Here is a 15,588-nt window from a genome sequence, read left to right on the forward strand (position 1 = left end):
ACATCTTAGAACACAGTTTTATGTTTGAAAAAAATTATTAATAGGATTGTTTGTTTTAAAGTTTTAATAAAACTTTAAAGAAGAAAAGCATTGTTTAGGTGTCTCGCAAGGTAAAAGGGGGTTGGGGGGTTACATTGCATGTAAGGGAGTAGGAGGGGGCCCATGTTGCGTCAACAGCCCAGGGCCCATGGTATACTTAATCCGCCACTAGTTTGGGGGATTTAGGGATTTGACTGCTATGAAGATATATAAAGAAATTAAAAAGCACAAAATACTGGACCTAAAATTGACATGGAGTTAAAAGGTTATACATTATAAGGCTTATTGTTCTCCTTATTGATTTTGTGTTTATATGAAAAGAAAATTTCTAATAGAAAGTGCTCTCAGTATATAAATTTTCCTTCCCTATAAGAAATAACCATACAGTAACAAAATACGATGTTCTTTTATTGTCAATGTAGTGTAACATTGTTTATGCCACTGATTGCATATTTAGTTGGCAGCAACAGTCTGATCCACCCAGTTACGAAGCTCGGTGACGCGGGCATAAACAGCTGGGGTTGAGGTAGAGCATGTGCTGCTTCCCCATGACACAATACCGACCAGTGACCAAGAACCATTGTTCTGGCAAACAAGAGGTCCACCGGAATCACCCTGAAAGGAAAAAGATATCAACATTTTTTCAGACTGAATCCGTCAGAAAAAAAACTGTGTTCTTCCCTATAATATATGCATAATAAGGTACAGTAGACTCTCCATGCACCTCTGTGGGAGCCGTATTACGGGAAAAAGGAGCGGTAAAATGACCGTGCGCATGAGTCCTGTGATCAAGTCCTATTATGACAATTTAAACCGTAATAATTTAATTTTAATAGTTGAACACAAACCATGCAAGAAGAGGCTCCAGCAGCTCCACCGCAGACCATGATGTCACTGATGTTGCTGCCCCAGTAGGTCTTACACTGAGTATTGGACAACACAGGCAGAGCAGTTTGCTGCAGTTTGCTGGGGGTACTCAATGCTACAGGAGAAAACATAAAAAAATATATATAAGTTTAACTGTTATTCATAAGCAAGTCAAAATTATCAGTTTTATCATTGAATAAGCGTGTATTCACATATTACGATAATGATGTAGCGCAAACAGTAAAATCACATCAAAACCGTATGCAATCTTAATTTTGCTGTGATAATTGATCATTTCTTTTTAAATAAGTAGTTTGAATTAATTTAGGGGTCATTTTGGGGAACGGCCAGGGGTCTATTTTTTTTTAGAAGTCTGGTCTGGGGTCTAATTCATTTAGAGAGTTTGGTCTGGGGTCTGAATTAATTTAGGGGTCGGGACTGAGGTCTGAATTTACGGGTATTGTCTGGGATCTGAATTATTTTCAAAATTTGGTCTGGGGTCCAATTTATTCTGAGGTCTGGTTTTGGGTCTAATTAATTTAGGGGTCTGGCCTGGGGTATAATTAATTTAGGGACTCTTATCTTGGGACTGAATTAATTTAGGGGTCTGGGGTCTGATTAATTTAGGAGGTCTAGCCTGTGTCTGAATTAATTATGGGGTCTGTATAATGGGGTCTGGTCTGAGATCTGAATACGTTTAGAATTCTGAAACAATTTAGGGATCTGGTCTGGGAAAATTAGTGGTCTGGTCTGGGGTCTGATGAATTTAGGGGTGTGGTCTGAAATAATTTAGAGGCCTTGCCTGGGGTCTGATTAATTTTGGGATATGGTGTCTGCATTAATTTTGGGGTCTGTGCTCGGTCTATATTTATTTTAGGGTCTAGTAGATTGCTATGGGGTTAATCATTTTCTATGCTGTGCTTTCTAGTTAAGTCTGCTTTTATCTGTATCCACGTTCTCAGGCACTACTATTCCATCAGTATAGTATTCAGGGGCATTGGGCAGTACCTAGGACGTACCTAGGTACAACAATGGGGGCACAGTATTGGTGGTAGCAGCAGGATGGCAGTGTTATAGAATGAGGGGGGGGGGGTTTGATGGAGGTCAGAAGAAAGGGGCCAAAAATATCTGGCTCGCAATTTGGGTCAGATGAAGAAGAAAAGGAAAGATAATAACTCCAATCAGAGAAGACGTCACCTGTGATTCACTGGATTTAATAGAAATATACTCTGCCTGTAACGGCATCTGATCAGTTATATATTTTCTTGTATAGTCTGCAGGATAATGATACTCTGCAGAGCGCTTGTGTAAAACCAGTATTTGACCACTATATGGCCACTGTATGGCAGTATTATTGTCTTAGATTTTTTTGCGATTATTTTGATATATTATATGTACAATTTATGGCAATTGGGTTGGTGCTAGCACTATGGCAATGACTGGTGCAGAAGTCGTTTTTAAAGATAAGTGACCACCAGATTCCACATGCCAAGCGTCATTACATTGAAAAAAAATTAATTTAGCTATACAGGCATGTGTATGAAGGCCCCCTTGCCAGTCTTCACTTTTACTGACACAAATTAATTTTTTGTTTGTGTCTGCAAAAGTGCAATTGATTCACAATTGTTTTTTGCTACATTTCTTTTAGAAAAACTGGCTGTGAACAATGCCAGGTTAGAGCTGATTATTGTTCAGTAGTGAGGTCTACATTCCCCCACGTGTATAAATTGTTGGGGGACACACCCCTCGCTATTCTGCTTCCTAGACTTCAAATCTGAAATTTAAATTCTGCATATAATGCCACAAATTTCTAGATCTTACCATTGTATCTGGTCTTTCCCCATCCACTGGTAACACAGATGCGGCCATCATCATATACCTCACCGGGATTAGCCAAGCACACTGGGGATACAGTAGCACCAAAAACAGCAGGCGTAGCAAGTTTAATTAGAGCAATATCATTATTGATGGTGTTGGAATTCCAGTTGGGGTGGGTAAAAACCTAAAAGAGTAGACAAAAAACACATATTTATAATACATAAAGTTAAAGTTGATATATCTTTGTCTTTTTCAACCATAGCAATCATGCCATTTTGAAACCATGGGCAACAAACACTAGTGTAGCATTATACATAGTAGATATAATTCATTAAACTTATTCATGTATGATTATTTTGTACCGTGCTATTACTTTGACAATATTAAATAGTATATCAATTTCTTCAAGAAATGTTTGTGTTTGCTTGTTTTTATGATTTGTAGGTGATATACTTATTTGATTTGTCTTCTGGGATTAAAGCAGGGGTGTAGCTAGGGGGGCAGGCGGGGCATGTGCCCCAGGCGCAACTGGGAGAGAAGGTATTAGGGGGGTATATTGCCAACGCTCTACCCGAGGATTTTGCTCCTGGAGAAGCCCATATATGGATATTAATGTCAGGGGCTCCTCTTTTAGGAAAGGGTCGTTACGTAGTAAGGGCAGTTGTTTCTGAAGTATGCCTTGGATATCGCTGTGTGCATGATTATAGGTAGTTAAAGTTGGTATGGGGTTCATTTTGATCAGTACTTGCCTATTTGCAGTAAACATGTTGGAATTGCTTATGAAAGGGCACTCTGATGCACTGTTTAAAAGGACACTCTGCTGGCATTGTTTATGTGGGGCACTTTGCTGGCACTATTGTTTTTGGGAGGCACTCGCTAGCAATATTTATGGGAGGGCAATCTGATGGGACGGTTACTGCGGTCACCGATGCTGCTGTTAATAAAGGCAGGTTACTGTACTTTTTGAATAAATACCTATATAGAACCAGACCTAACAATAAACGTTATGGTAAACGTCCACACATATCAAAGAAGAGCAAACAATAAATACCTATAACTGTATGTGAGGACAGATATTAGCACCCCTAAGGGAAAAATATAAAACCAAGTACAACCAAAGAATTTGCAAAAAATATATAATCCTTTATTACAATAAATACAAGAACATGTTGGCCATCAAGACCTAAAAACCACAAACAATTAAAATATGCACAGTGGACAACATGAGGTTTATTGACAAATGGCATATATACAATAAATCAGAAAATGCCAAACAAGAGTCATACTGACAGTCATGCCATAAATGTGTATAATCAAATAAATATATATAGCAGAAGCCTGGAGCTGTATCTCCAGAAAGATATGCAAAGCCTGAACAGTATAATATAGACCCTGGTCAAAAATGACATGCAAAAAAGACTAAGTAGCCAGCACTGAGTAGTCAGTGTGAGTATGTAGGTATAGAAACCAGGAAATCACCTAAAGTCATAATAAGTCCCAGAAGCCATACCAACCAATATATTGCATGCCAGATCAAAGAAAATGAATGTCCACAGCAGGGGCTCCTGCATGCAATATATTGGTTGGTATGGCTTCTGGGACTTATTATGACTTTAGGTGATTTCCTGGTTTCTATACCTACATACTCACACTGACTACTCAGTGCTGGCTACTTAGTCTTTTTTGCATGTCATTTTTGACCAGGGTCTATATTATACTGTTCAGGCTTTGCATATCTTTCTGGAGATACAGCTCCAGGCTTCTGCTATATATATTTATTTGATTATACACATTTATGGCATGACTGTCAGTATGACTCTTGTTTGGCATTTTCTGATTTATTGTATATATGCCATTTGTCAATAAACCTCATGTTGTCCACTGTGCATATTTTAATTGTTTGTGGTTTTTAGGTCTTGATGGCCAACATGTTCTTGTATTTATTGTAATAACGGATTATATATTTTTTGCAAATTCTTTGGTTGTACTTGGTTTTATATTTTTCCCTTAGGGGTGCTAATATCTGTCCTCACATACAGTTATAGGTATTTACTGTACTTTTTGGCCGGTTTTATACAGAAAGAAAACTTTTTGCCATATCTGTAGTCTCCCTAAGAATTATTCTTAAAAATAGGCAAGTACAATAGAGTTTTGAAGGTCCAAAAGGGTCTGACTTAACTTAAAAATTCTATATAACTTACTCTTGAAACACCCAGAGACTGGATTGCTTCAGCAGATGAGCTTCTATCATGTTCTCCCAGCACAACACGGTCACTGGCCCTGTGAAGATACAGTTTACCATGTCACAAACAATGTCACAAAAAAATCACGTTGTTGTAGTTTTGTTGCTTTTTTTTATTATTAATTGCTCCAAAACCATGATAAAAACATTGCGCTTTTACCTAACTATGCAACAAAAACTGCACCAAAAGCTGCAAGTGTAAATCCAGCCTAAAAAATTCCTTAAATTCTGGTAGTTTATTCCATATTTATCAAACATATGATTGTAAAGCCTATACAGCTTTTATTGTAATTTCCCCTAAATAATACCGCAATACAGTATCCAAATAATGCTACCATATAGTACCCAGATAAGGGTAGCATAGAGCACCCTCTTGATACCTTCATAATGTGCCCACACGATACTGCTATTCATTGTCCAAATAATACTGCCATACAATCCCTTAGCAATTCCCCCATATAGTGCCCAAATAACACTTCCAAATGCAGCCCATATAATGCCGCCCTACAGTTCCCACAAGTAATATTGAGTGGTCAATGTTAACATCCCTAGTATTCTAGTACAGTTAAAGTACCTGGTTTCCTAGGGCAGTTAAGGGCTAATGGTTAAGTTCCTGGTGGTTTAGGACAGTGAAGGGGTTAATGTTTTAATTCCATATGTCTAGGCCTAATAGATGTTCTGCTGTAACAGAAAGCCAGTTTTAGGCCCTGCTCACATTAAGTATTTTGCCTTCAGGAATTTTGAGGCAGATTTTGACCTGCCTGCCTTTTCTTGCCGCGGGTTTTGCGACCTTTTTTGTGGCGTTTTTTGGCCACTCCCATTGAGCGCCGCGTGCAAAAAACGCAGCGAAAAACGCTTTCTCTGCCTCCAATTGACCTCAGAGATGGAACAGCGGAAAGAAAGAGCATGTCACTGAAATCAATAGGAGGCGGTTTCGGGCGGTTTCTGGCGCGTCAAAATTGGCGCCAAAAAACTCTGTGTGAACTGCAGGGTCTTGGTTATTCAAATCAGTGAAGGGCAGGGGATACAGAGTACTGTGCTGTTACATTACATCAGGATTGCCAACCGTCCGTAAATTCATGAACAGAGCATAAAAATAGGAGACTTTTTTTCAGTGTCCGGAAAAAAAAATGCATGTGTCTGTTTTTGTTTTTTGTTTTTTAACTAATGGATCTTGTGCAGGTTTGAATTTAAATATCCTCTTTTCATGGTTTACAGTAAAGGCTATTTATATGCGCATATCAGTATCTGAGCTATAGACATGTATTATATTTATACATTTTAAAATAAATTTTATTTACATTTTTCAATGTTGTCTGTCTGTGATTTTTGGATAAGTTATCCAGAAAATAGAAAAATATAATGTTGGCAACCTTGTATAACAGCCACACAGTCCTCTGTATGGTCAAACAGAGTGTTCAGTGTAAATGATGTTTCTGTGTGACTACTAGAACAGACAGTGAAGATGAATATTTTCTAGCACCCCTGCTAGATTGCTAATAAGGTTCCCATTATGAGGGACCCCTAAAAAATAGGGTTCTTGGAAATTGCCCAGCTTACCACTTCCTAATGCCAACTCTGACCCGTGTAGCTACTAAAATGCATCTGAATAACAGTATTGCCCTCCTGGTCCTAAAATGTCAACTTTGATTTCTATAAATCTATCTATGTTCATTTCATGCAACTGTGAATTACAATGGAAGGAATGCTATTCAGCTATAGCGGTATGATAATTCTAATGTAATATCTGTAAGAGACAGAGATATCTTACTATACAAATAAATGCCTGGCTTTCATTATGCATATAAATCTACTGAGTGTGAAGTCTCTGTACAAAACTGCATGCAGTGGTTAAAGGGAACCTGTCCCCAGCATTTCACCTATTGAACTCTGCTCACCCCTCGCTGGCCGCTGCTCTCAAAAGTTCATTGCCGTTATCCCCTCTCCTAAACTTGTCCCCTGACTGTAAATAACGGTCAGCAAACATTTTGCACCTTTTATGGTATTAATCTGGCAGTCACATTCGTTCCTTTTCTTATGACCGCCCACTGCCAAAAACGAACCCGCCCTGAAGGCCGAAATCTCATCTCAAATAGCACGCATGTGCCCATCATGTATAGTCCGACACCCTTCCCTGCTTCGTTTGGGCCTCAAATCTAGTTACTGCGCATGCGCTGTTATGGTGTCCCATTGTACGCACGCACCAGAACATGGCATCGGTGCGCAAGAGCAGGATTTCGTGTGTGCTGGGGAGAGGCGAGGAGCTGTCAATCGAAAGTAAGGTGGCAGGGTAAACTCGGAAAGGCTTGAGGAATGAAGATATGACTCTTTTCAAATGAAGATATGACTCTTATGCTCATTAGCATACGGCACAGGAACACTAAAAAATGGAATACTGAAGGCACAGAGCTACTTAGAAGATAATTATAGGTTACATAAAATGATTTTTCACCCACTTCCACCAGGTATTGCTGGTTTAATAGGTGAAATGCTGGTGACAGGTTCCTTTTAAGGGGATAAGGTTATGGTTAGTGGGAAAGCTTGGTATGTATCCACAGAAAACTAAAAGCTATGAATCTGCCCTACGTATTTCAAAATTCTAGTCCATGTTTCAAACATCAATATAGGAAAGGGTTCTTTACAGTTAGAGTAATCAAACTATGGAATTTCTACCCCAGGAGTAATGGCAAATAGCATGTCAGCATTTAAAAAAGGGCTAGATGTTTATCTAATGACGAATGGCATTGCGGGTTATAAGTAATCTAGCAATGAATGACGAATAATGGATCTTTTTTTCAACCTATGTAACGATGTAATTAAGAATTGTTTTTACATAATCTTTCTTCTGACTGATGAAACTTACGCAACACTGCAATGAGCAGCAGTCACCGCCCATCCACTGCTGATCAGGGAGCCACCGCAATAATGCCATCCAGTACGGTCCTACAGAATATAAAACATTACATAATTGAGCGTAATATGTGAAATGGTTTGACTATAGTCAATTATCATGAAAGAGTTTCCTTGCTGCAGTCATGTCAAATACTGACACAGAAGGAGATGGCTGCAGCAGGCACACCCTTTCTGTGTTCCGCACATTGCACATTGGGAAATCGGGGTGAGACCATGTATGTACAGGCATGTTTACATGCAGCAGTACTCAGTTCTGTAGAGCGGGAGGGATTTCTCTTTAATATATTTTATTTAAAAGTCATCTTATTGCTAATGAATAAGGATATGTTCAAACAAAGTTTTTTTCACGTGAATTTCAGCACGTATTCCATGCCAAAATCTGTATGAAATCTGCCTCCCATTGATTTTAATGGGAAATCTGCATGTCTGTATAGACATTGCGTTAATAAGAGACATGCTGGCGGTTTTCCACGTGCCGATTAGCCCCATTTAATGGAGACAATATGCATGCGGAAATGTAGGCTAATTTGTGTAAAAAATTATTGGATTTCTGATCGAGATTTATCTTGAAATCCGCATCAGATTTTTCTGCTTTTAAATCCATTGCTTGAGCATAGCCAAAGAGAACAAAGTTTCAAACAAATCCTGGAAAACCCCTCTAGCATGTTATGTGATTTGTTAATTTATCATTCATATATATATATATATATATATATATATATATATATATATATATATATATATATATATATGTATATATAGTAATGAGCATATTGCATTGTATAACTATAACAAGGGGACATCTTCTACATCTAGAGGAAAGAGAGTTTCTGCAAACATATAAGGGCTTGTCCACACACAACGAAATTGCTGCAGAAAATGTCTGCAGTAATTCCATTGAAAAACGCAGACGTTCTACTGCGGCAAAAACGCACCATTTCCTGAGAAAATAGGAGATAGGTGACATATCTTCTGAAAAATGCAGCAATTCTGTCCACATTCCGAAGCAGGAATTGACATGCTGCGGTCCAAAAAATATGCACTGCAGTTCGATTTCTGCTTGGAATTTTTACGCAGCATGTGGATGAAATTTGTTAAACCTCATCCTCTATGCAGCTACTGTATTCTGCTGAATGTGGACGAGCCCTAAGAGGGTTCTTTACTATAAGAGCAGTGAGACTATGGAACTCTCTGCTAGAAGACATTAAAAAAAAATTATTAATTAAAAATTGTAATGGCTAATTCACTAAAAGAGTTTAAGAGGTGTCTGGATGCTTTTCTTACAGGGAACCTGTCACGTTAAAAATGCAGTTTGATCTGTAGGCAGTATATTATACAGCAGGAGGAGCTGAGGAGATATATATATATATATATATATATATATATATATATATATATATATATATATTTTTTTTTTTAATTATTTTTTTTTGTGGAGAAAACATGTTGTATAACTTGTAATTTATTAATTTAAATCTCTGCTCAATCTGGGTTTAGGAGTCCAGTGGGCGGTCCTACTCAGTGATTACCGTCCAGAGCTGGCTGTCAATCAGTAAATAAGACTGCCCACTGGACTTCTAGACTTTTAGCAGAGATTTAAATTAGTAAAAATACAAATAATACTGTATCTTTTCCCACAATCCTACATATCAATATGCTCTCCTCCACCTGCTCTATAATATGCTGCCCGCAATTTGGACTGCAATTGCAATGTGACAGTTTCCCTTTAAGTGTAACAGTATTAAAGGTTATGTTTACTAGATGGGTCGTTAAGCCAGGGATTTATTCTGATTGCCATATTGGAGTCGGGGAGGAATTATTCCCTAAAATGTAGAAATTAGGTTTTTGCCTCATGGGGGTTTAGCCTTCATCTGGATCAACATTGCAGAATAATAGGCTGAACAGGCTATGATACTATGGTACATATATAATTACCACTCATGAAATATAACAATAACAAAATGGCAACACGCAAGTAAATGCTGAAAACGTAAGGACAGAGTCAATTAAACTATAAGTAGTAGTATTTTTAGTCAATCTCTCCACAAATGTAACAGGCAGTATTTAATGTACCATGTAGGTGCCTGATTTACTTATATGCCAAATTTGGTGCAAATTGGTCCAGTCGTTTGGCCGTCCATAAAGAATCCAAACACCTGAACTATTTGACCCCAAATTTGGCACATAGGTACATAAGGTGTTCAGAAAAGTCTTCATAAAGGTCCCGACTTGCTGTTGTTCTCTGTTATCAGCCATTATTACATGATTACGATCCAATACTATAAAAGCAAATACAGACATTCGCTTTTATAGTAAAGATGTTTTTATCTGGTCGTAGCAGGTAGTGCACTTTACAAGATAATCCTAGATGGGAACATACAGGGGAGCGGTTACCCATAGCAACCAATCAGATTACTGATGGCCAGGAAGAAAGCTACATTACTAGGTGCAGAGACTCCTCTTGCCCAACTGCAAGCTGATCACATGCGTCATACTGCTGTTCGAGCTGCTGAAACTCCTCAGCAAACTCGGGCTTTCTCAGCAACAGATCAAACAGGTGGCTTTCAGAAGCGCAGAGACTCCTGCCCGAACCCGGGCCAGAAAGCCAGCTGCCAGCACATCATGTTCAGCGGATGGATGGGCTTTCATGCATGATGCGGTTTTCAATTATGATCCAACCATAGTCTATGGCCAACTAGTAATAAAATTGACAATGTTGTTAATCAACAGGCTCTGTCACAGTCTTATGACTCCATTTCCTACCATTTTAACTGTTAAGTATTTAGGAAATTAAAATTTAAATAAACAGTGTGTAACCGCCGGGGTATATAAGGCTACTATCGATTTCCCCCGTAAACTAAGAAAATATGGGGGCATGGATTAGACTCCTGGGCACCTTGGAACAAATCCAATGAACACACAAACAGACAGACCGACACGTTATACCTGGGCAGCGCCGAGTAGTTTTTCTAGTATGTTATATTTCCTAAATGGCATTTTTTTTTTTTAGCTTTTTGTGCATATATTGGATCGTTGGCTGTAGTTTATACTTAGTAAATTTATCATCATGGGCATATGTGGTGAATACAAAATTGGCAATACTAAATGTACTTATTAAACAATGTAATTATTAAACAATGTAGTGAAATATATGCACTATTAGAATTTGTATCAGGTAAACATGTTTATAATATAAATTCTTAATTACCTGCAGGGAAACTTGCCAAGGCCAGGATCCAGGTACTGCCTCTTCACCATTCACAATCCTGGCAAATCCAGTGATCACTGGTGAAACCTGGGGAACTCCGCAGCCTAGATAAAACAGTAAGATTGAAAGTAGAAACGTCTTACATTGTTCCATTTATTATACAGATGTAAAATCATTTTATAAAGTCCCAAAAACACAGATATAAATATTTTTATAAACAATATTCTTTATTTCGCTTTTTGGGGAACTATATTGACATCATATTCACAAATATCTTAGTTAATGAATGATGCAAAAATATAAAATCTCATGCACATGATCATATTTGTGATCCATATAACGTGGATCCCACGTGCGATGGTAATGAATTTCAATAGAACCATGTATACTGTCATATAAAAGAAATTGCAGCATGCTCCATCGATGCCATATATTGGTCCGTGATATGGTACCGCGCACAAAACTACAGTTTTATATATACCCCCCAACCAGAAGAACTGTCCCGGATTCTGGCCGGTGTCCCGCTGTCCTGGGCAGCCGGTGGCATGTCCCGGTTTAAACTGTATCTGCACCCTCAGAATGCAGATACAGTTGAATCCAATGGTGGAGCAGGGAGCCGTCATCTCCCAGATTCACCATTCACTATGTGACACCAGCCATGAGTGGCCTGGCACAGACAGGTACGATGCAGTGACATAATCACACCTGCCTGTGCCAAGCCACACACAGCACAGACTGGAGGAGACCTGCCGACAGATCTCCTCTACTCATCGTGGGAACGGGACTAGGTGAGTATGGTATTTATTTTATTATTTTTATCAGGCACTATGGGGGCATTATACTGGAAGTAGGGTGCTGCTGTTGGGGCATTATACTGAGTGTGGAGGGTAGCTAATGGGGCATTATACAGGGTGCGGAGGGCAGCTATGGGGCATTATACTGGGTGTGGAGGGCAGCTATGCAGGCATTATACTGTGTGGGGCGCATCCATAGGGGCATCATACTGTACGGCGGGCATCTTTAAAGGCAATATAGGGCAGCTATGGGGGCATAATAATATATTGAAGCAGCTATGGGGCATTATACTGTTGGGAGGCACTATAGAGGCAATATACTGTGTGGATGGAGCTATTGGGTATTATACTGTGTGGGGGGCACTATTGGGCATTATACTGTGTGGGGAGGCACCATAGGGGCATTATACTGTTTTTGGGTACTAAGGGGCATTATACTGTGTGGGTGGCACTATGGGGCATTATGGTGTGTGGAGGCCACTATGAGGGCATTATACAGTGTGGGGGCCAGCTATGGGAGCATTATACTGTGTGTAGGACAGCTATGGGGGCATTATATTATGTGATGGGCACTATGGGGGCATTATTCTGTGTGGGGGTCACTATGGGGGCATTATACTGTGTGGAGGCCACTATGGCGGCATTATACTGTGTGGGGGCACTATGGGGTATTATACTGTGTGGGGGATTCTATGGTGCTTTATACTGTAGGGAGGCACTATAAGAGCATGATACTGTGGGCTGAACTGGGTGTGTATGAGCAGTGATGGGGGGGGGGGGGGTTAGAGGCGTGGCTTACCAGGGGAAAAATTCTTCATTCGCCGAATCAGTTATCACTTTTTACAATAATTTAAAGTTGGGAGGCATGGTTTTAAATTGTGCACCATATTACAGGCTTAATGTAACATGTCTGCATGAGATCTAAGAGTGATCTTAAAATTATAAATGCCAAAAATATAACAAGTCTTTAACCATGGTAATATGATAAGAAATGCTTGAAGAGAAAGAACAAACGCTTTTGTTAATCCGACTTTTACCGCACCATAGCAAAACCGCAAGTATATAAATGCTTTTTTTTTTTTTTAATTATAGTTTTGCCAAAGTTGTAGTTTTCTAAAACCATGACAAAAACACATATATTTACATGAGGGTTCATATTATAGAGAGATGCATTCACAGTTCTGCGGGTTGGTATAGGAAACAGTCAACTAGCTTAGCTAAGCTGATATATTGTAGCGGGACAATAATTTTTTTTTAACATCTACTAATACTACTGTGCAGTGCCTAGAGTAAAGACTGAACTTTAAATAATGCAATGCCCCAGATGTCGTTCCATGTAATCAATAAACAAGCAAGGAATGCTGTAAGATTTCAGCTCTAAGGCCTCATGCACACGACCGTAAAAACTCCCGTTATTACGGGTCGTAATTACGGGCTCATAGACCTCTATTGGCGACGGGTGCCTTCCCGTTTTCTCACGGGAAGGTGCCCGTGCCGTTGAAAAAAATAGAACATGTCCTATTTCAGGCCGTAATAACGGCACGGACAGTCCATAGAAGTCTATGGAGCTCTCGTAATGACGGGTGGCTACATGTGTGCACCCGTCATTACGGAAGCGTTGCTAAGCGACGTCAGTAAATAGTCACTGTCCAGGGAGCTGAAAGAGTTAACTGATCGGCAGTAACTCTTTCAGCACCCTGGACAGTGACTACCGATCAGTATAAACCTGTAAAAAATACAAATATAAGACGTTCATACTTACCGAGAACTTCCTGCTTCCTCCAGTCCGGTCTCCCGCCCGTTGCCTTGGTGACGCGTCCCTCTCGACATCCGGCCCGACGTCCTGGATGACGTTTCAGGCCATGTGACCGCTGCAGCCAATCACAGGTCAATCACAGGCTGCAGCGGTCACATGGACTGCCGCGTCATCCAGGGATGTCGGGCTGGATGTGAAGAGAGGGACGCGTCACCAAGACAACGGCCGGGTAAGTAGGAATTTCTTTAACTTTTATTACAGAAAGGGCTGTCCCTTCTCTCTATCCTGCACTGATAGAGAGAAGGGGCTGCTGATTAGTGCAGTGCTATTTTGCCGCCAAAAACGTGCCCGTAAATACGGGTGGAATACGGGTGACACCGGACCCATATTTAAGGGCACGGGTTCGTAAAATACTGGTGCAAAACGGGTCGAATACGTGTGACACCGGACCCGTATTTACGGGTGGGAAAAAATACAGTCGTGTGCATGAGGCCTAAAGCCAAATTTCAGCTCTAATGCCATTGTGAATGCAGCTCTGGAGAATTATGAATGCTGTAACTCATAACCAATACAAGATAAGTATTGTAATATATATATATACAAAAATTCTACGTTTTGTATGTAGAATAGCTCTATATATAAACTGTAAGATGGTGTTTAAAGGGGAACATGTTTATAAAAGTTGTAATTTCTACCCATCAGGTCTCTAGTAAAGATTTGTAGCTGGTGATGAATAAATGCATTTAATTATTTTGTATCTAATGAATGTAAAGCAATTCATAGCGATTACGGCTGATCCTTGTCAGAAAAGAATAATTCATCTAATGTGATTCTATGTTGTTAACCAGCAAATTATTAAACTGACCAATGAAGGGGGTGGTTAGAATCCTTTTTATAAGATGCTCTATAAAGTACTGTATAGTTGAAACAGTTCTAGCTGATATGTATTAATATTTAAAGTCTAATAATTATACTTACCATAGGCTGCACTAACAAAAGCCAGACAGACAACTCACAGAAATGCCATAACTGCTACTGGATGTTCGCTCTATTCCGTGGAAGAACTTATATATGAAAACTCGATGCTGATTTGTTTAATGTTTCAGTGATAAGCGCCAGCTCAAGGACAACAACCTTAATCTACAAACTTCTATGGGTTAAAAATTTACAGTAGTGCTAAAGGTTAACTTAAAAATAAGCATGTATGTATTTAATTTTAGATTAAATGAAATTAACCCCTTAACGTCCTATGATGTACTATTATATCATGGGTGTTGGCCTGTTAACGCGAAATGCCGTACAATTATGGTATCGCGTTAACAGGCTACTGTGTCTTCCGACATCGTTTTAAAGCAGTGACAGCTTAACGCTATCCACTGCTGCAAGGCCAAGGCCGGAGCTAGCCTCCGATCTGGCCGATTAACCCCTTAGATGCAGCGCTCAAAAGCGAGCGCTGCACCTATGGGGTTACTAGCAGATCGGCATTGCGGGGTTACCGATGGCTGCTTTGGCAACCGGAGGCCTAACAATGGCTCCCGTCTGCCAAGTACAGAGGCCTGTTAGGCCCTGCCCAGAGGCATGTCCTAAAAGGCCTCTGATCAGAGAAGCTGAGCCTACGTCATCAGCCGTGGGGGTAAGCTGTAAGCTACAGCTGACACCCTGCTGTAACGGCAGGGAATGGAGCTAGCTCCGCTCCCTGCCATTAACCCCTTAGATGCTGCGATCAAAGCGATTGCAGCATCTTAGTGGTTTGTAAACAATCGGCATTGCCGCAATGTAATCGCAGGGGTGCCGATGGTTGTTTTGGCAACGTGGGTAGTGCAATGCATTAGAATAAAGATCAGGGCTTCAGGCCTTCACGTCCCCTAGTGGGACAAAAAAAAAAAGTTAAGAAAAATGTACAAAAATAAAAGTTAGAAGTTGAAAAAACAAAAACTGCTTTTTTTCCCTA

The 15,588-nt window shown here is 39.7% G+C and overlaps 1 protein-coding gene across 1 annotated transcript in view; it reads right to left on the reverse strand.

The window, feature by feature from the left end:
* Window positions 1-426: 426 nt before the first annotated feature.
* The window catches only part of LOC142660157 (chymotrypsinogen A-like), a 38,542-nt gene continuing 23,380 nt past the window's right edge, over window positions 427-15,588 (reverse strand). Inside the window, exons 4-9 of the mRNA XM_075836740.1 lie at window positions 11,088-11,191; window positions 7,830-7,909; window positions 4,926-5,004; window positions 2,728-2,908; window positions 888-1,021; window positions 427-654 (exon numbers count right to left, since the gene is read on the reverse strand). Coding sequence (XP_075692855.1) covers window positions 493-654; window positions 888-1,021; window positions 2,728-2,908; window positions 4,926-5,004; window positions 7,830-7,909; window positions 11,088-11,191 — 740 coding nt within the window. The 3' untranslated portion in view covers window positions 427-492. The remainder of the gene's footprint in view (window positions 655-887; window positions 1,022-2,727; window positions 2,909-4,925; window positions 5,005-7,829; window positions 7,910-11,087; window positions 11,192-15,588) is intronic.

This window comes from Rhinoderma darwinii, chromosome 9 (assembly GCF_050947455.1).
Source record: "Rhinoderma darwinii isolate aRhiDar2 chromosome 9, aRhiDar2.hap1, whole genome shotgun sequence".
Lineage (NCBI taxonomy): Eukaryota > Metazoa > Chordata > Amphibia > Anura > Rhinodermatidae > Rhinoderma > Rhinoderma darwinii.